Genomic DNA, 21,446 nt, shown 5'->3' on the forward strand with positions numbered 1-21,446 from the left:
GGGAGGAGGGTGACAAAAGGAGAGTGAGAACTGAAAGAGAGGAATTGTCATAGCAAAAGAGAGGAGTAGGAGAGAGAGACACATACGCACATACACACAGCGGCATTGCTCCTGTTTGGCAGTCCATAGTGTGCCCCCCCTCCCCTCCCATATGTGTAAAGTGCATATCCACGTTGGCGATCTGCAGTGTCTGTCTCTCCAGTCTTGGGAGTGTGTGGGGGGGGGGGGGCATCCTGGATCACGGCGTCGGTCAAGAAGGGGGTTTGGTAGGGTGTTTGGATGGAGGTCTGGGTGTGTGTGTGTGTATGTAGGGGGGGTCTCTAAGGTTGGGGCTAGGGCCGTCTGGGTTCAGGTTGGTAGGAGGGGGGCGGTGCTAGGTGAGGCGGGCCTGGTTGGGGGTGGGAGGGCCTGGGACAGGGTGGTGGTTGGGGGGACAGGGTGGATGTCAGGGAGAGGGGTGGCTGGGTGGGGGTCAGTAGTCCTCCACCCAGCCGTTCTCCTGGATGAAGGTATCGATCACCTCCTTCATGGCCAGGTTGGGGATCAGCTGGTCCTGGGTCAGGGGACTCCTCGTCACCGGGTCAAAATGGCCGACTCGCTGCAGAGAGGAGAGGGAAGAACGTCGCTGAGTCAGACTACATCAAGCACAGCTCTCAAGTACTTCAAGGTATTTAAACCAGGTGTGTTTCGGACTGTGTGTGTGTGTGTATCGTACCTGTAGATGCTCTTCAATGTCTTTGCGGTCGTAAGTGATGCCACTGGGAGTGATGCAAGGTTCTCTCATGAGCTCAAAGCTGATCTTCCCACACAGGTAGTCTGGGATCTCACGTTTCTGTGGAGGGGGGGGGCAATACATACAGGTGGATGAGGAGTGTCTATTATCCATAAAACATATAATGTAGAAATAAACAATAATAAAACACAACTTCAATTCTCCATCTACTACACCATCGTTTCTCAACGGGGGCGTTCAGACAACATCGGGTGGCGCTGGAACAAATATTTTTTAAAGGGGGGCGTTGAGGTGTTCTTGGGGGGCGGTGACGCATAAAGTATTTTTCTCATGAAAAACAGCTGTCAGCAGTGTTATTATGGGTACGTTCGTAAATGCACGAACGGTCAGTTCGCTCGGACAAACCGTCTTTTCAAAGGTAGTATGGGTAGATCGCATGGCATTGAACAAAACCCAAAAGAAAAAAAAAAAAAAAAAAAGTTCGCCTATCATTCATCCTCACTATGGCTTTTGCCACTTGATTGACATACAGGTAAGCCAGTCTGCGATCTGATCTTTTCACCTAACACACGGTTCACCACGCATGCGCAGTCAACAGCGCCAACTACAAAATACTAAATACCGGCGAGACTAATTAACTAGTTAGCCTTCCAATTTCTACTATTTACTATATAATACTAAAGAAAGGGTATACAAATGAGTGGGGAAGCTGGACCAAGTAAGAAACCAATAACGTACAACTTCCATCCAGAATGGGAGGAGGACTTTTTTACACAATGTGATATTGGAAGTGCGTCTGTCTGATCTGCAAATCTACGAAGGCTGTTTGGAAGAAGGGAAATGTGGCAAAAGAGCGAAAACGTACGGCTGCAACGATAGCTTCTTATCGCGTCAGTCACGTTCTTGTTAAACACAAGAAGAAAACAAAGACGGCGAAATTGTGAAAAAAGCGTTTCTCGAAGCTGCAGATTGCCTTTTCGATGACAGATCCACAGTGGCTGATGACACCTTGCAAGCCAGCCTACACCTTGCAACCAGCTCCTACAGCCCTGACTATTAGAAACTAGCTGCCTCCTCCCAGTGCCAGGTCTCCCACTAAGGTAGAGAAATGCATTTATTTCCTCCTTTCAAACTAGGGAACTACCTGTTTTGTATCTGGTTTACTTTTCTGTTTGTTGGATCAGTAGTTGGCTATGGTACTGCAGACTGGCTGTCAGTGTGTGAGTGAGAAAAAGTGACTGTGTGTGTGTGTGTGTGTAAGAGAGAGAGAGGGGGGGAGAGAGAGACTGGCAAATGTGTGTGTGTGTGTGTGTGTGTGTGTGTGTGTGTGTGTGTGTGTGTGTGTGTGTGTGTGTGTGAGAATAGCAAAGAGGGAGGGTTTGTGATGGTCTTCTCCTGTGTGGCTGTGTGACAGAGAGAGCGAAAGTGTATTGTACTATGCAGGCTGGGAACTGTGTGTGTGTGTGTGTGTGTGTTTGTAGTACGTGCGTGTACGTTTGCGATGTTTAAACTAGACTGGTAGATCTTGGCAGACTGGCTACTTGAAAAGTAGATCTTGGTTCAAAAAAGTGTGGGCACCCCTGCCTTATACCATACCACCATACCAGAACATCACAGCAGGAACAACCTATCTCAAAAAAGCGATCGTATTGTAACCAGTCCAATAATCGAACCTGGAGAAATCAGCTACGAATGTCCCCTCCCCTCGCAGGTTCATTGCAGTATATTACATAAATGTATTACTGTTAAGTGTTGTTGTGGATGTTATCCCTAGTGCCATTCTGAGGTTAGCATTGCGATGTGTTCGTCTTAACGTTTACAAACTAAAATATACGATCGCTTTTTTGTGATATGTTGCTCCTCTGATGTCCTGGAAACGAACACATAAGCACTCCGAACAGCTGTCAGCGTCTTTTGTTGCTATAGGAAACCACTACTCTGTCTGCTTGCGATTGATCAGCTGTCAGCAGTGTTATTACAGGTACGTTCGTAAATGCACGAACAGTCAGTTTGCTCGGGCAAAACCGTGTTTTCAGTCAGAGCACCCATCTCTGAGCGCTCCCAGAGCGCAGAGCTCTGAACTTTGGAATGTTTTGATATGAGAAATTCGAACTAAGTGGTCAGTTTATGAAAATAATACCATAGAATACTAAATAAAATATTTAAATAATAGCCCCCTAGCGTTTGCCGCCATATTGTGACACCACCACCACCCCCCCCCCCCCCCCCCCCCCCCAAAGTCCAATCAAAAATGAATAAATATTAGCATCATAAAACAGCAATTTGGCGAAATCCAACACCAGCACACTTAAAAAACAAACAATGTTAGTTGTAATATACAGTTTTGTAGCCTACTGTTTGTTCTGCACCGGACATGTGTGAAATCGCTGCTGTGTTATTGTTGTTCTGTGATATAACACAGAATATTAGTCAACATTAATATTCAGGGAAGAAAATAAGACTACTTTTTTTGATGGGGGGCGGTAAGAGACCTGGATAATGGACAGGGGGGCGCTGGCCCAAAAAAGGTTGAGAACCACTGTACTACACAAAGTGTCATTTCCCCTGACCTCTGCACTAACAGGGTTGGGCTCCAACAACTTACTTTTCTCTTCTCGTCCACTTGGGAGAAGAGCTCGTCCATGTCCATCATGAACTTGTCCTGCGGCGGAGAACAACAACATCAACAACAACAACAACAACAACAACAACAACAATAGCAGCTAAATGCCTGAGGCAGATCAACAACACAACACACTGAGGACAACAATATTGGCACCCCTGCACTTCTGTCAGATAATGCACCACTCCTCCCAGAAAATTGTTGCAATTGCCAATTGTGGTTATGGAGGGTTTAATGAGGACCAGTGGGTATGGAGGGTTTAATGAGGACCAGTGGGTATGGAGGGTTTAATGAGGACCAGTGGACCAGGCTTGCCTCACTGAGATCAATCCCCCGGCAGGTCTGATGGCCAAACAAACTCACGTGTTTTGATTGGATCTTTCCAGCTTCACTCCCGTTCTGATCCTCTTCCTGCTTGTCTCTGCGGTCCTCCAGTTCCCTGGGAAACAAACCAGGTCAACACCTTCCTTTACCCTTTCGTGTTTGATACCATTTCTCGTTCCATGCATTACAATGAGCCCGTCCTCCGATGTTTACCTCCACCAGCCTCTCAGTATGTTTATGCACATCCCTATGGAGCTCACCTCTCCTTCTCGGCCAGGATGAGTTTGGTGAGATAGGCGTGCAGCTCGTTCTCCTGGTTGATGCGTTTCTCTTCGATGCTGTTCCAGCGCTTCTTCTTGGCGATCCGCAGGGCACTGGGAATGTCGTCTCCGAAGTTCAGCCTCTGCTCCTTGGCCAGGTTGTAGGCTGCAGAGGTCAGAGGTGACCCAGAGGTCAGAGGTCAACAACATCACTACTACCAAAGAAATGGACACTGTGAAACTTTGATCAAGGCCCCTTTTGCCTGACCGGGTTTCAGACTTTGTATGAATTGAAAAGACAACATTTCAATTAATACCAAACCCAATGTGAGACACGTGGAGTTAAAGCAGACTGGTAGAAACAGTGTTGGTGTTGAGGCATGGCTGGCCTCTCTACAGGTAGTATTGAGGTATGGCTGACCTCTCTACAGGTAGTATTGAGGTATGGCTGACCTCTCTACAGGTAGTATTGTGGTATGGCTGACCTCTCTACAGGTAGTATTGTGGTATGGCTGACCTCTCTACAGGTAGTATTGTGGTATGGCTGACCTCTCTACAGGTAGTATTGAGGTATGGCTGACCTCTCTACAGGTAGTACTGCGGTATGACTGACCTCTCTACACTTAGTATTGAGGCATGACTGACCTCTCTGTAGGTTGCCGATGGCCTCGTCGTAGTTCTCCAGCTCCAGGTGACACTGGCCCAGGAAGAAGTGGGCCTTGACCGACTGGCCGTCCAGCTCCAGGGCGTGTTTACAGTCTGCCAGGGCTTTGTCGTGCTGCTGCAGCTTCACGTGGCACAGGGCCCGGTTAGTGTAATACACCGCCACTGACGGGTTACGGTTCTGGTGGCACAGAGAGGGAGAGAGAGACACAGAGACACAGAGAGGCACACACACACACACACACACACACACAGAGAGAGAGAGAGAGACACAGACACAGACCAGATTAGATCAGATTACAGTGGCCTTCATGTTAAGCAACTACACTCAATAATCAGTTTGGGCAGGGTCAAACTAAACAGGATCCAACTAAACAGTGCAGACAGACAAAGAAAGACAAGCAGACATACAGAGAAAACAGAAAGGCAGACAGACCGAGAGGCAGGCAGAGAGAGGCAGAGAGACAACCAAACAGACAGAGAGAGAGAGGCCGACAGACAGACAGACAGACAGACAGACAGAGAGAGGCAGACAGGCAAACAGACAGGCAGACAGACAGACGCATACAACCACTGTGTCAAGGATGCAGCATGACTATATCCAAGATGATACATCCAAACCCTAGTAGGTCAAGGTGATGACAACGGGACGCAGACTGCAGCCATGGTCCAGCGGGCACACCCCTCAGCCCCCCACCCCGTGCAGAGAGTAGAGGCCCACTCACGATGGCTTTGCCGTAGCACGTCGCAGCCTCCTGGTACTTGCGGCAGAGGAACAGCCGGTTGCCTTGTTCCTTCAGCTCCTGCGCGGTGGAGCTCTTCTCCGGGCTGCCCGCCATCTTCTCCGCCGGCGGCTCCGCGGCGCTGCCCGCTGCCCGCTGCTTCCCGATGCTGCTCCCCGTCTCTCCGGCTGGCTGGCGGACGGGTCGAAGAATGGCGCTCCTTGGCGTCTCTCTCTCTCTCTCTCTCTCTCTCTCTTTCCCTTAACTCCTCACAAACTAGACGAGAAAGAGAAACAGAGGCTTCTTAGCTGACGCGCTGCTGCAGTGCGAGCGGAAGGTGGCTTGAGATGTCTTGGAAATATGAAGATGTCTTCTTAATAAGATGTCTTGGAAATATGAAAAACACAATGAATGTCATAGTATTGAGTCGCTGTGGCAGAGAGCCCGGAGCACCGACAGACACAACCCGGAGCACCGACAGACAACCCGGAGCACCGACAGACACTACGCCCGCTAGTCATCTGTGACACTAGTGCAACAAGCCCCTGGTGTCCCCGGGTGGATGTAGGCTGCAGCGTCTAGGCTCTGGCCCGCTACGCGTCTGTCCGTTCGTTCGTGACGGACACCGGTCGACACCACCAGCCAGCTAGCGTGTTAGCTAACTCAGTCATATATCGATGAGAAAACGCCACGGCCTCTGACTTGTCAACCAACCAGACGGTTAAACACGGCGAACGGTCTGGCGATGACTAGTATAGCTAGCTAGTGAGTACAGGTTAGCTGGCTTGACTTCACACCTAACTCGTGTGAATAAAGGGTAGTGTTAAGCAATGCTAAACGTGTATCGCGATGCTGCAGGCTTGCTTACATGCAAGAAAAGAGAAAGCGAAGTCTGACAATCGATAATGATTGTGACAAGATAACGTATTTACTTAACACACACAAGCTAACAGCTGGCTGAACGCTAAGCTAGCCAGCCACCACCCCGGAGGGTTGTAACCTGCACACGTCGCTAGACACGTCTGATGGTGAACCTCACCTCGTTAAAGAAATGTCACATTCAGTCGATGAAGGTCGGCGATATGTTTGGATTTCAATTCTTAATTGGATTTCAATTCTTTTCCCATCACGAGCTGTCATGACAGTCAGCTAGTTTGTTGTTATGCTGACGTCAAGCGAATGGAGACGACGGAAGCCTGCGAGGTACCCTTCTGAGAAATGCGATTTGATTCCCCCCCGGCTGATTTATCATTGATCTCTCTCCTCCAGCATGTCGTATGGTTGGGACTCTCACAGAAGATAGTCAGAAGTTAGACAGAGAAACCCTGTGTTATCTTTGGTTGTTTATACTGAGGTCACGTAGCCTGATAACATGAGATTGGTACTAATAGTGCATTCATGACCGAACTAGGAAACCCACATTTGTTAATAAACCCCACATTATATTGCCCATTTGCAATGGTGAAATGGTTAATTGTCTGTCATACTCTAATCGGTAAACTAGCCACTAGGTATTTACATTGTCTATGAATGTTGCACTACAGTAATAGTGTAACATCCTGTTGTTTTTGTGGAAATATCCACATGACCCTGTTTTCTATTGAGCCCCCATCTATCATGTCTTTGGAAAATTCCAAAAATGTTTTTCTGATAAAATGGCTATTATCAGCTGATGGCACCCTGCATCCCACTGCTGGCCGCCTCAGGTAAGCAGCGATTGGCCTGGGGAGCCAAACAGGCTACTTGGAGGTTACGTTGGAGGGCCAGTAGGGGGCACTATTTCACTAATCAAAGAGGACCCCACATGCCTCAGGACAGTGATATGAGACATTTCCATGCAACAGAATGCTGTCTTTCGGGTGAGATGTTAGAAAATTTGTTTTTGTTCAAAACTCCCGACATCAAAACTCCCCATTTAGCTAACATACTATGGCCACCTCATCATCCCAGCTTCCATTTGGCTCCAAGTCTTCATCAGGTCCTCTCTCCTCTCCTCTCCTCTCCTCTCCTCTCCTCTCCTCTCCTCTCCTCTCCTCTCCTCTCCTCTCCTCTCCTCTCCTCTCCTCTCCTCTCCTCCCCTCTCCTCCTCTCCTCTCCTCTCCTCTCCTCTCCTCTCCTCTCCTCCTCTCCTCTCCTCTCCTCTCCTCTCCTCTCCTCTCCTCTCCTCTCCTCCTCTCCTCTCCTCTCCTCTCCTCTCCTCTCCTCTCCTCTCCTCTCCTCTCCTCTCCTCTCCTCTCTTCTCTTCTCTTCTCTTTTCTGTACAGTACTGCTGTCTCTTGCATGCAGAGTGGAGGGGGAGTTTAATGGACTCACCAGTATAGGCTCCTTCCGGTTCATAGGCGAAAGTGAAAGTACACTCCCCTCCCCATGTTTCCCTTCACCAACAGAGTTTAAACTCACCACTAAAGACCGTGTGGAGGCTGATAGAGGTGATGATGTCACCATCCCATGTCACCTCTTCCCTAAGACCAGTGCTGTTGCCATGACAATTAGGTGGTTTAGGACAACAGAGTGTATTTACAGTGGGGGATTTTTTTTTTTTTTTTTGAACACATCAACATTTTGTCCAGTAAATGTATTTCCAATGAGCCTATTCAAGTGACATTTGCACCAGACTTTGGTATTAACTCAAACAATCGTATTTTTCTGACGTATTTCACAACTTCTGAATCTTATTGAATTCATTTCAGTTAGTGTGTTCAATACTTTTTTCCTGTTTCATTCCACTTTATTACACATAACTTTATTTAAGTATGGACTTTAATGTTTAGATTTTTTGTCTGGATTGTTCGAGTTAATACCAAAGTCTGGTGCAAATTTCACTTGAATAGGCTCATTGGAAATACATTTACTGGACAAAATGTTGATGTGTTCAATACTTATTTCCCCCACTGTACCTGTATAAGAATGGCCAGGTGACAGAGGGGAGGGGCTGGGAGGGCAGAGTGAGTGTGATCACCCAGGAGCTGGAGAGAGGCAATGTGTCCCTGAGGCTGAGAGACTTCAGGAGGTCAGGTGATGCAATGATGTACATCTGTCAGGTCATCCATGGAGAACAGAAGGAGGCTGTTGTGGATTTATTGCCCAGAGGTAAGTGCTCTACATGTACAGTACATGATTCTAAACACATGAACAATGACCAACAGTGTTCTTTGTCCAACACAGTTCTACTTTCACATGTAGGGAGTCAGGTAGAGGTATTCTGAGTCAGAACTTGTGTTATAAACATTCCTTTCCGCTCACTGTATCATCATTATCAATATACGTCTTACTGGAACAATTTAACCTGATTTGCATGTACAATTGTATTATTCACAGGTGCTGTAAGTTTTACTGGTGGTAAGTGTGAAATTAAATTTGAAATGTACAGCCAATAATTGTAGTTTAGAAAAAACTGTAGATCTGCTATTTTACTCTGATCTGTTTACAAATGACTCACTTCTAATTAATTAATTAATTAACTTAATTAATTAATTAATTTTGCCATTTAGCAGACGCCTTTATCCAAAGCGACTTACAGTTACGAATTACAGGGACATTCCCCCTGGAGTAACTGAGGGCTAAGTGCCTTACTCAAGGGCACACTAGTAGTGGTGTGGTTTCAGGTGGGATTTGAACTCACAACCTTCTGATCACAAGTCCAACTCACTATCCACTAGACCACCACTACCCAAAAGTCTCAACTTCTCTGTTCTCCTACATAGTTACAGCTGCAGTGTGGTTAAGATTTGAGATTGTGGAGGAGAAGCTGAAGAGAGAAGAATAATTTGCTTGGTAAGTATGAGAGAGTCTGGAGGAGAGTTATAGAATGGATGGTTTCAGGACAGACTATACAGAATGAATGAACTTATCATCCAAATGAAATGAAAAGGTGTATTCAATTCAACTGTTAATTGCCAGAGATGTACCGTACAGATTAGAGAAATTGTCAACTTTTTAATTTGATTTTTTAAACATTTTTAATTTAATTTGATTTAATTGTCCTACCAGTGGAGCTGTCATGCCAAAACCTGGCACTGCCAAATCCTGGCAGGGCCATCAACGGCCTAATCGTTCGAACGCTCTTGCTAATCGTTTGCTAATCGTTCGAACGTTCGACGTGCGTTCCAGACTAGGGCTAAAATCTGACCGCCTGTGACGTCATTCTACTGCGCTGTGTTTACTACCGCAGCAGATTAATGTGTGTATTTTAGACTGCGAAGACAAATGTAATCTTCTTGCACTTGAATAGCATTAAGGTTGATGCAGGCTCACTAGTCAGCTATATAATATATAACATTTTATATGAAAACACCTGCTAGCATGCTAATTTCACACGTAATTCGCTCCGCTAACATAAGGGTTAAGAGAAAGTGAGAAGTGTCTTAGCTCAATGGTTAAGACCATCACCCCATCATCATGGACTTGGCGATGGCTCTATTTCTAGGTTTTGACTATATACTCAAACCTTCCACTAGTCACTAGGAGAAACGTGTGCGGACAAGGTATTCCAACAACCTTGCTTAAGGAAAATTCAGGCTTATTTTGATAAAGTCTCGACTTTAAAAGTCTCAACTTTATCAAAATAAGCCTGGATTTCCCATTAGCAACACTGATGGAATACCTCCCTGGTAGGCCTCTCCCCTGGTGACGATGGAGTCTCCGGGCAACATCTTACCTCCCTATGTACGCCTCTCCACTGGTGACGATGGAGTCACCAGGCAACATCTTGAATTTCCAACTCCATTGACACCAAGCAGACCAAAACACTGGTGAGGGATAGGGGAGAGGTTTTAGGGTTAACATGACATTAGGATAGGTAGAATCAAGACCTTTCATAATCTTGAAAAAACAAAAAGATGACAATGCCCTAATTGAGGTCTTTTGTACCAGACATATGTGACAGGGGCTGGAGAAAGGCGTACCAAGTCAACAACCGTGAATTTGTGCAAATCAATATAACAGTTTTAGGATCACCAAATACTTATAATTTGTCAGCGAACTCAGCTAGTTTTCGATTTGCAGTATCACTGCTTTGTAGTGGGTGAGTGTTGGTAATAATCTTTCCTAATCTGCCAACTTGGGGGACAAAACTCCTGTCACATGTAATTTTCTAGAAAGTTACTGGTGTTACTTGCTGCAGGATCCACAATCACTAACGTCTATGGTATTAGTTTAACTATACCTAAACTATTAGTTTGTCATTAAGGGAACCATGAATTTTGAGGTATACCAGGAGATTTTTTTAACAGAACTTCAAGCCATCAGTCAAGGAGCTAAAGCTGGGCTGAAAATGGGTCTTTCAACAAGACAACGACCCAAAGCATTCAAACAAATCTACCACAGAATGGCTCAGGATATATCACATACTTTCAAGCAGAACTGTATATAGACAGTGGTTACCTAGGTGATGTGTATACCCTGGGGTGTCTAACCTAGTGTATATAGACAGCGGTTACCTAGGTGATGTGTATACCCCGGGGTGTCTAACCTAGTGTATATAGACAGTAGTTACCTAGGTGATGTGTATACCCTGGGGTGTCTAACCTAGTGTATATAGACAGTGGTTACCTAGGTGATGTGTATACCCCGTGGTGTCTAACCTAGTGTATATAGACAGTGGTTACCTAGGTGATGTGTATACCCCGGGGTGTCTAACCTAGTGTATATAGACAGTAGTTACCTAGGTGATGTGTATACCCTGGGGTGTCTAACCTAGTGTATATAGACAGTGGTTACCTAGGTGATGCCTGTATACCCTGGGGTGTCTAACCTAGTGTATATAGACAGTGGTTACCTAGTCTATTGCAAACTAAAACTGTTAAGTTAAAGGTGTCACTGATGTAAACGGTTACAGCTCGAAGTGTCGGTGAGGTCTGGAAAAATATTGACAAGGTCTTTAAAAAGTCTTAGAAATGTATTGAAATGAACCTCAAGATTCCTGTATATACCCTGCAGGGGGCGTGTCCATGAGCTGTCAGTCGCAGGGCGAGGCGCTCCAGCATTGGATAGACTGTCTGAAGAACAGAGGCCAGAGGGTGGAGCGATGGCACACGCTGACCAATGAGTTGCCAGCATCGTCCTTCCAGGAATAACAAGCTCTGAATGCTGGACTGTGATTGGTCGGACCCTCTTCCTGGAGGACTGTTCTTCGCATGTTACTATGGGATGTTCTGCATGACTTTTACACGCACGCACGCACACACATACACACACACACACACACATACATACACACAACTTTGATTTTGAGCATGTTTCCTGGGGTATCAGAGACAGAAGTTAATGACAAACCAGACCTGTTTATTGTGTGAGTGTGAGTGTGAGTGTGTGTGTGTGTGTGTGTGTGTGTGTGTGTGTGTGTGTGTGCACAACTTTCTGATCTGTTGGTTCTGGTTCTTTATTCACTTCTGATTAGTTCTGGCCTCTCCCTCCCTCCCTCCCCCCCTCCCACCTTCTCCATGGCAATAATCCCTGGCCTCTCCTGATGCTTCCAGATTATTCTAAGTGTTCTTACTGTAATAACCTGTAATACTGGTGCTGTGACTGACTGCTGGCTGCAGGTGTGGGTGTGTTGTCATTGACAACCCTGATTGCCTGCAGATGGTTCTACTGATAAAGAATGAAACAGTGACAGTTATAAACAGTTATAAACCGTTATATGCAGTTATAACCCGTTATAAACAGTTCTAAGCGACTCTGAGACGCCTGGTTGGTCCATGTTGATGTTCTCTGCATGTTTGTTGTGACACGGTGACTCCTGGTCCAGGCCTGACCTCTGACCCCTGACCCTACACTTCCTTTACCACCCGTGCTACCCCGCCTCGCAGAGGACAGCTGACTAGGGGAGCCAATTACAGATCAACCACGCTCCCTGAGCGATGGCGGTCCTGCGGGTGGTCACCTGACGACGGAAGTGTCCAGAAGCTCTGACCTCTCTCTCACTCTCTCTCTCTGTTTCTGAGAGATACAGAGAGAGAGAAACAGAGAAAGAGAGACACACACACACATACAGACATTATGACTCTCTCTCTCTCTCTTTCTCTCTCGCTCTCTCTTTGTCGTGTTGGTCTTGTGACCGCCGTGAATAATAATAAAGATGGTTTTTGTTCAAGTGATGCATTGTGGGAAAGCATTCTCTGGTCTACAGTAAATCTGTAAGTGTCTCTTTAACACGGGGGTATGCAGCATGAGGAGACATCTAGTAAATGATGTTGATTCTGTGTGTGCATGTGTTTTTTCCTTTCTTACCACTGAGACACAGTGAGAGACATTGGGACACGGACACACACACACACACACACGTTAACCTTGGGCAGACGTTTTAGTTTGGCCAGCTGTTTAGCCATTTGGCTGCTTTTACTGTTCTTTCATCTTGTACTAGGAATACAGAGAACTGCAATAAAAGTCTTCAAATCAAGGTGTTGTAGTTTATTTATATCTTTTGTGATTGGTGAGAAATGTATCTGAAAGGTCTCCTATGTTAGTGAATTTGACCAGCAGCACAGTAACATTCCACTACATAATGGAAAAGTGGGATCAGTGCCCTCATGTGGACAACATCATGACCTGCAACCTGGGTACACTGATACTGTAGTGACAAGGAGGAATCATTCAATCAAACCCAAAGTGCACAAACACTGTCCTTGTTTACAAACGATTGCTCCCACACTGACACACGCTTGAGCCAGTGATGGGAGCAGGGGCGCCGCTAGGGGGTGGTAAGTTAGGACGATTCTAAGGGCCCAGCACTGACAGGGGCCCATGAGAATCTTTAAAAAAAAAATATTATATTTATAAATAATATTATTATTATTATTATCATCATAAGGACGTTAATGTAGCCGAATTCAAATTATAATTCTATGAATGAATGAATGAAGAATGAATGAATGAATGGTCTTTATTGTCATTGCTATAGTACAGGTACCAAACAACGAAATTTAGGAGGGGTGGCTCCCCTGGTGTTAGGAAAGGAAAAAAAAAAAAAAAAGAAGGGAAGGAGCTGGTTTACATAAATAAAGGCTATGTACACTATCCACTATACTATACTGTACAGATAGACGACTAGGGTTGTCATATTGCACATAGTGTTATTGCACATTCATTTAAAGTGTCGCAGTTTGCAGGCTTGAAATGTGCATATTTGTGCCTCAGCACTACACCTGATTTTTTCAGTCCAGCAGCTGCCATCAATCCGTCCAGACTGTCCAGGGCCCAGAACCTAGGTCTTTGCTGTGTTCAGGGCCTGGATGGCCCTGGGGTAGAAGCTGTTCTTCAGTCTGTTTGTCCTTGCGGCCATGGTCCTGTACCGCCTTTTCGAGGGCAGCCGGGTAAAGTGTTCGTACCCAGGGTGGGTTGGGTCTCTGGAGATCTTGGAGGCCTTCCTGAGACAGCGTGTGTTGTACAGCTCTTCCAGAGAGGGGAGGGGGGCGCCGGTGATCTTCTGGGCTGTTCTCACGACTCTCTGTAGCGCATTTCTCTCCGCGGTTGTGCAGCTGGAGAACCAGTTGCAGATGCCGTAGGTGAGGATGCTCTCCACTGCGCCGCGGTAGAAGGTCACCAGTATCTCCTGCTTGCTGTGTTCCTTCCTGAGGACTCTCAGGATGTAGAGCCGCTGTTGTGCCTTCTTGATGGTGGCTGTTGTGTTGTCCTTCCAGGACAGGTCATCCTGCATGTGCACCCCCAGGAATCGGAGGGTTGAGACTCTCTCCACGCTCTCTCCGTCGATAAGCAGAGGCTGGATCTCGGACTTTTTCCTCCTGAAGTCCACGATGATTTCCTGGGTCTTTGACTTGTTCAGCAGCAGGTTGTTAACCTTGCACAGCTTGCTCAGTTGCTCTACCTCATCCCTGTACGCCGCCTCGTCCCCCCCCCGAGATGCAGCCCACCACGGTGGTGTCATCTGCAAACTTTACGATGTAGTTGCTGGGGTGGACGGGGGGGAAGTCGTAGGTGTAGAGGTTGTAGAGGATGGGGCTTAGCACGCAGCCCTGGGGGGACCCAGTGCTGAGTCTGAGGGCTGTGGAGGTGTGGGGGCCCACCCGCACCCTCTGGGGGCGGTCGGTCAGGAAGTCCTTGATCCATGCACATATAGAGTGTGATAGACCCAGGTCTAGTAGTTTGGTCACTAGCCTGTCTGGAAGGATGGTGTTGAAGGCGGAGCTGAAGTCCACAAAGAGCAGTCTCGCGTAGCTGTTTCCCCTCTCCAGGTGGGATAGAGTGGCGTGGAGAGTCGTCGCGATGGCGTCCTCTGTGGACCTGTGGGCTCTGTAGGCGAACTGGTATGGATCCAGGTTGGGCGGGAGGCGTGTGAGTATGTGGGCCCGGACTAGTTTCTCGAAGCACTTCATGATGATTGGTGTGAGTGCCACCGGGCGGTAGTCGTTTAGGCAGCTCACCGTGCTTTTCTTCGGGACTGGGATGATAGTTGAGGTTTTCAGGCAGGGTGGGATGGTGGCCTGGGACAGGGACTGGTTGAAGATGTTGGTGAAAACCCCGGCCAGCTGGTCGGCGCAGTCCCTCAGCACCTGTCCCAGGACGCCATCCGGCCCCGAGGCTTTCCTGGGGTCCACCGCCTTCAGCACGCGTCTCACTTCATGCTCTGTGAGGGTGAGGCTGCTGAGAGCTGGAGAGAGTGGTGTTTGTGTTGTGGTTACCTCCGTTCGCCCCTCGTCGAACCGGGCGTAGAAGGAGTTCAGCTTTTCCGCCAGCAGGGGGTCGTCCTCTGCGGCTGTGAGCCTGTTGGCTCTGAAGTTTGTCATGTGCTGAACCCCCTGCCACATCCGCCTGGAGTCGTTGCTCAGGAAGCATTCCTCAATCTTCTCTCTGTGGTCTGCCTTGGCCTCTTTGATGCCGCGCTTTAGGTTAGCCCTGGTGGTGCTGTACAGCGGTGTGCCCTTCCCTGCGAAGAAGGCGTTGTCCCTCTCGTTGATCAGTTGTTGGACCTTCCCAGTCATCCATGGCTTCGTGTTGGGGTAGACCCGGACCCGTTTGTCCACGGTGACTGAGTTGGTGCAGTTCACTATGTGGTTCAGAACCGACGACGTGAACTGTTCCAGGTCCTCATGCTCATATTCCTGCCATGAGGTGTCATTCAGGCAGATCTGCAGTGGAGCGGACCCTTCTGGCCAGGTTCTGACAGTCTTAGTGGTGATGGGAGCACTTTTCCTCATGGTAGTGTGTGCTGGGATCAGGAGGATTGACACATGGTCAGACATGCCTAGATGAGCTAGCGGTCTAGCCTTGTAAGCACGTTTGATGTTGGTGTATACCTTATCCAGTGTTTTTTCTCCTCTTGTTGCACATTTAACATGCTGATAGAACTTGGGTAGTACTGCCTTCAGGTCGACATGATTGAAGTCTCCTTTAAATATATTATATTTATAAATAATATTATTATTATTATTATCATCATAAGGACGTTAATGTAGCCGAATTCAAATTATAATTCTATGTATTAAGAAAAGTCACAAAAGAAACAAACTGGAGTTTTGTTTCTCTATGTTTAACAACAAATTAAGCCTTATTATTTACCCCTCTATTTATTCATTGCATGGTTCAGTCCACCGCGCGCGAGCTGCTAGACTAGAGGAACGTTACCACAAATATTCTGACAAGGTTTCATAGACCAACATGTCCTGCTGTAGTATGTGTGTGGGACAGATGGAGGACAGCCAGATTGGAAATGCATCAAATGTATGTGTGCATGCGTGGACGATGTTGTGAAAGGCAAAGCCAAAGTCAGGGTCTCAAAAGAGAAAAGTAAAAATAAAGAACGAGGAGAGTGACAAAAAAGGGCGACAGCTAGTCACAAAGTAAAAAAAAGAAGAAGAAGGGTATTCATTCACAGACCTTCTTTTGGGGCCCATAACATGTAGGCTATCTAGACAACAGTGGTTTAGTGATCTAATCACTGCATGGATGATCTAGTTAGCTCGCTATAGCTAATTAACATTAACTTAAAGTATAGTTAACTTACAGTGCACTGTCAGTATAATTTCAGTTAAATGTATGAGATGAGTGCAATTTTGGTCCAAATATAGGTTATTAGAGCTCAGTGAATTTGTATCCAGCAGCTATGCACTCTTGCTATAGCTAGCTAGCTAACTAGTATAATGTTACATGCTAATCACGTCATGCACAGATGCAGCTTCAGGATCAGGACTCCTTGCTTCAACCCACCTCCCAGTTGAAGGAGAAGGAGGTGAGCAGTAGGAGTTTGGGGTTAACAAACATATTTTGAATATTTTAATGTATGCTGCATTACCATGCAAGCATTGAATACAACTTTATGAATGAATGAATGAATGAATGAATGAATGGTCTTTATTGTCATTGATATAGTACAGGTACCAAACAACGACATTTGGGAGGGGGGCTCCCCTGGTGCTAGGAAAGAAAAAAACAACAACAAAAAAACAAGGGAAAGGAGCTGGTTTACACAAATAAAGTCTATGTACACTATCCACTATGCTATACTGTACAAATAAAACACTGTGCTGTACTCTATGCTATGCTATACTTATTCTAACCTATTGCTGTACTCTATGCTATGCTATACCTATTCTAACATTTCCTATTCTCTGCAACCTTATGTACCCTAGGGTTGTCATATTGCACATAGTGTTATTGCACATTCATTTAAAGTGTCGCAGTTTGCAGGCTTGAAATGTACACATTTGTGCCTCAGCACTACACCTGATTTCCAATCCAGCAGCTGCCATCAATCCGTCCAGACTGTCCAGGGCCCAGAACCTAGGTCTTTGCTGTGTTCAGGGCCTGGATGGCCCTGGGGTAGAAGCTGAGCTTCAGTCTGTTTGTCCTTGCGAACATGGTCCTGTACCGCCTGTTCGAGGGCAGCCGAGCAAAGTGTTCGTATCCAGGGTGGGATGGGTCTCTGGAGATCTTGGAGGCCTTCCTGAGGTAGCGTGTGTTGTACAGCTCTTCCAGAGAGGGGAGGGGGGCGCCGGTGATCTTCTGGGCCGTTCTCACGACTCTCTGTAGCGCATTCCTCTCTGCGGCTGTGCAGCTGGAGAACCAGTTGCAGATGCAGTAGGTGAGGATGCTCTCCACTGCGCAGCGGTAGAAGGCCACCAGCATCTCCTGTCCGATGTGGTCTTTCCTGAGGACTCTCAGGTAGAAGAGCCGCTGTTGTGCCTTCTTGATGATGGCTGCTGTGTTGTTCTTCCAGGACAGGTCATCCTGTATGTGCACCCCCAGGAATCGGAGGGTTGAGACTCTCTCCACGCTCCATCCGTCGATGAGCAGGGGCTGGACCTCAGATTTTTTCCTCCTGAAGTCCACGATGATTTCCTGGGTCTTTGACTGGTTTAGCAGCAGGTTGTTAACCTTGCACAGCTTGCTCAGCTGCTCTACCTCATCCCTGTACGCCGCCTCGTCCCCCCCCGAGATGCAGCCCACCACGGTGGTGTCGTCTGCAAACTTTACGATGGAGTTGCTGGGGTGGACGGGGGTGAAGTCGTAGGTGTAGAGGTTGTAGAGGATGGGGCTTAGCACGCAGCCCTGGGGGGACCCAGTGCTGAGTCTGAGGGCTGTGGAGGTGTGGGAGCCCACCCGCACCCTCTGGGGGCGGTCGGACAGGAAGTCCTTGATCCATGCACATATAGAGTGTGATAGTCCCAGGTCTAGTAGTTTGGTCACTAGCCTGTCTGGAAGGATGGTGTTGAAGGCAGAGCTGAAGTCCACAAAGAGCAGTCTCGCGTAGCTGTTTCCCCTCTCCAGGTGGGATAGAGTGGAGTGGAGAGTCGTCGCGATGGCGTCCTCTGTGGACCTGTGGGCTCTGTAGGCGAACTGGTATGGATCCAGGTTGGGCGGGAGGCGTGTGACTATGTGGGCCCGGACTAGTTTCTCGAAGCACTTCATGATGATTGGTGTGAGTGCCACCGGGCGGTAATCGTTTAGGCAGCTCACCGTGCTTTTCTTCGGGACTGGGATGATAGTTGAGGTTTTCAGGCAGGGTGGGATGGTGGCCTGGGACAGGGACTGGTTGAAGATGTTGGTGAAAACCCCGGCCAGCTGGTCGGCGCAGTCCCTCAGCACCCGTCCCAGGACGCCATCCGGCCCTGAGGCTTTCCTGGGGTCCACCGCCTTCAGCACGCGTCTCACTTCATGCTCTATGAGGGTGAGGCTGCTGAGAGCTGGAGAGAGTGGTGTTTGTGTTGTGGTTACCTCTGTTCGCCCCTCGTCGAACCGGGCGTAGAAGGAGTTCAGCTTTTCCGCCAGAAGGGGGTCGTCCTCTGCGGCTGTGAGCCTGCTGGCTCTGAAGTTTGTCATGTGCTGAACCCCCTGCCACACCCGCCTGGAGTCGTTGCTCAGGAAGCATTCCTCAATCTTCTCTCTGTGGTCTGCCTTGGCCTCCCGGATGCCGCGCTTTAGGTTAGCCCTGGTGGTGCTGTACAGCAGTGTGCCCTTCCCTGCGAAGGCGTTGTCCCTCTCATTGATCAGTTTTTGGACCTTCCCAGTCATCCATGGCTTCGTGTTGGGGTAGACCCGGACCCGTTTGTCCACGGTGACTGAGTTGGTGCAGTTCACTATGTGGTTCAGAACCGACGACGTGAACTGTTCCAGGTCCTCATGCTCATATTCCTGCCATGAGGTGTCATTTAGCTAATATTCATATTTAGTTAATAGTTCTTCCAGTAATTGCAATAACATTGACCACTGGCATCTTAATAATATTGTTAGCTAGCTAGATAACATTTAAGTTAGCTAATCTGGTGTAATGTATGTATTATTATGTTAATACTTTAATTATAGGACATATTGTGAATTATGTACCTATGGATACTCCATGCCAGGGCCCTCTTCAAGCAAGGCAGCCAGAGAGGAGAGCAGAGGTGGGGGGGTAGTGGTGGTCTAGTGGATAGTGAGTTGGACTTGTGATCGGAAGGTTGCGAGTTCAAATCCCGCCTGAAACCTCACCACTACTAGTGTGCCCTTGAGTAAGGCACTTAGCCTTCAGTTACTCCAGGGGGAATGTCCCTGTAATTCGTAATTGTAAATCGCTTTGGATTAAAAGCGTCTGCTAAATGGCAAAATGAATTTAAAAAAATTAAAAATTAAGAGGTAAAGAGGCAGAAGAAGAAGAGCAAGAAGTAACAAAGGACAATGACAGCAGCACAGCAAGTTGGCTTCATCACTAGATTTCAAGGATCTTATTAAAGATTTTGCTACTAAGAAGGCCCAGCGTTTAGCTTTGATTTTATTTGATCTCTTTACTCCTATCTTGAATCGTTGTGCATTAGGCTAGATATAGTTTTTAGCTCTCCAGGTATACTATTCCACAGTACTGCCGCAGTGTAAAAATAAAAATCTTCCCATTTCACATTCAATTTTTTGACTTCTCAAGTGCCTTTAACACCATCCAGCCTCTTCTACTCCGAGAGAAGCTTTCAGGTATGGGGGTTGATCCCTCCACTACATCCTGGATCATGGACTACCTCACTGGACGGCCACAGTCAGTCAGGCTGGGGAACTGTGTCTCGGACACAGTAGTGAGCAACACCGGGGCTCCGCAGGGAACTGTGCTGGCTCCCTTCCTGTTCACCCTGTACACATCAGACTTCAACTACAACTCTGAGTCCTGCCACGTACAGAAGTACTCTGATGATACAGCCATAGTGGCGTGCGTGAGGGATGGACGGGAGGGGGAGTACAGGGATCTGATAGGAGCCTTCAGCGTCTGGAGCGAGAGGAATGGTCTGCTCCTCAATCAAACCAAGACCAAGGAGCTAGTTATAGACTTCCGTAGGTCTAAGCCACCTCGGTTGCCCATTAACATCCGGGACGAGGATATCAAGGTGGTGAAGACCTACAAGGGGTGCATCTGGACGACAAACTGGACTGGTCCACCAACACAGAGGCACTTTACAAGAAGGGCCAGAGCAGGCTGTACTTCCTAAGGAGACTTAGGTCTTTTGAAGTGTGTGGAGAGATGCCGGCCATGTTTTACCAGTCTGTCATGGCCAGCATTCTCTTCTACGCTGCAGTCTGCTGGGGGGGAAACATCACCAAGAGGGATACCGGACGGCTGGACAAGCTCGTAAAAAAGGCGGGTTCAGTGGTGGGAAGGAGCCTGGACTCTCTGGGGACGGTGGTGGAGAGATGGACTAGGAGTAAGCTGCTGTCCATCAGGGACAACCCCAACCACCCCCTCCATCATGTCCTCGCTGGGCAAACCAGCAGCCGCCGCAGAGGGCGGTTCATTTCGGTACGCTCCCGGACGGAGCGATATAAAAAATCATTTATTCCGGCTGCACTAAGACTGTTCAATGGCAACTAAAGTAGTAGTCGGGGTCAAGGCTCCTGAATTTGTATTTATTATTTATTTTAATCATCATCATCACTTTTTACTATTTTAATATAATAACTATAGCCATCTTTTTATCCACTTTTCTATTATGATCTCACTGTTTTTTATATACTATACATGGCTGGCCCAGTATTATTGTCTGTCCTTTTGTTGTGTTGTCATGTGTTGTTTTTAGAGAGTGGCGTGGCAAAATGAATTTCCCCACGGGGATAAATAAAGTATAATTGAATTGAATTGAATTTCGCTAGCACCATGTATGTGTTGCTCCCTCTTGTATAAGACACGTTTGTCTTTGTGTGAAACAAGCAATGCTGAGTCAGTAAATATCTCTCTGCTGTAATTCTTCATTGATCTAATCCTGACAGTATTATGGCCAACTGATCTTTACAAGATCTACATTTATTTAGACACAATACCACCCCATTAAAATTATATATTTTACTTTTTGTGTGATTTATACTTTTATAATTGGGTTCCAATCTTCATTTAATTATACTTTTGTCCTTGTGTTGTTCAAGTCTTAATTTAATAAGTTAAAGAATGTTGAGATTTCTTTGCTGAATTGTTGATTCCTGTATTAACTGTAATTTTAAATGACATTTACAAAAGATGTCCATCATTGGATTTCTTGCAGTGCATCAATAGTTCATCAACTTCAACTGGGTTTAATATTCAATATAATTGAATACATTTTTCTGCGAACGTGAGTGTTCAACATAGAACTACATAGAAGTTCTCCATCACAGTGGAGAACTCTACTGTAACCCCCTCCCTGACAGCCAAGAACCTTGGAGTGATCCTGGATAAC

The 21,446-nt window shown here is 47.0% G+C and overlaps 1 protein-coding gene across 1 annotated transcript; it reads right to left on the reverse strand.

The window, feature by feature from the left end:
* On the reverse strand, nucleotides 1-6,489 carry stub1 (STIP1 homology and U-Box containing protein 1). Its single transcript, XM_080541504.1, has 8 exons — nucleotides 6,365-6,489; nucleotides 5,329-5,601; nucleotides 4,586-4,784; nucleotides 3,941-4,106; nucleotides 3,720-3,795; nucleotides 3,339-3,395; nucleotides 716-832; nucleotides 1-598 (listed from the first exon to the last, which is right to left on the reverse strand). The coding sequence occupies exons 2-8, from the start codon at nucleotides 5,440-5,442 to the stop codon at nucleotides 473-475; spliced, it is 855 nt and encodes a 284-aa protein (XP_080397630.1). The 5' UTR covers nucleotides 5,443-5,601; nucleotides 6,365-6,489; the 3' UTR covers nucleotides 1-472.
* Nucleotides 6,490-21,446: the final 14,957 nt, after the last annotated feature.

Source organism: Nansenia antarctica, assembly GCF_963989245.1.
Source record: "Nansenia antarctica genome assembly, chromosome: 11".
Taxonomy (NCBI): Eukaryota; Metazoa; Chordata; class Actinopteri; order Argentiniformes; family Microstomatidae; genus Nansenia; species Nansenia antarctica.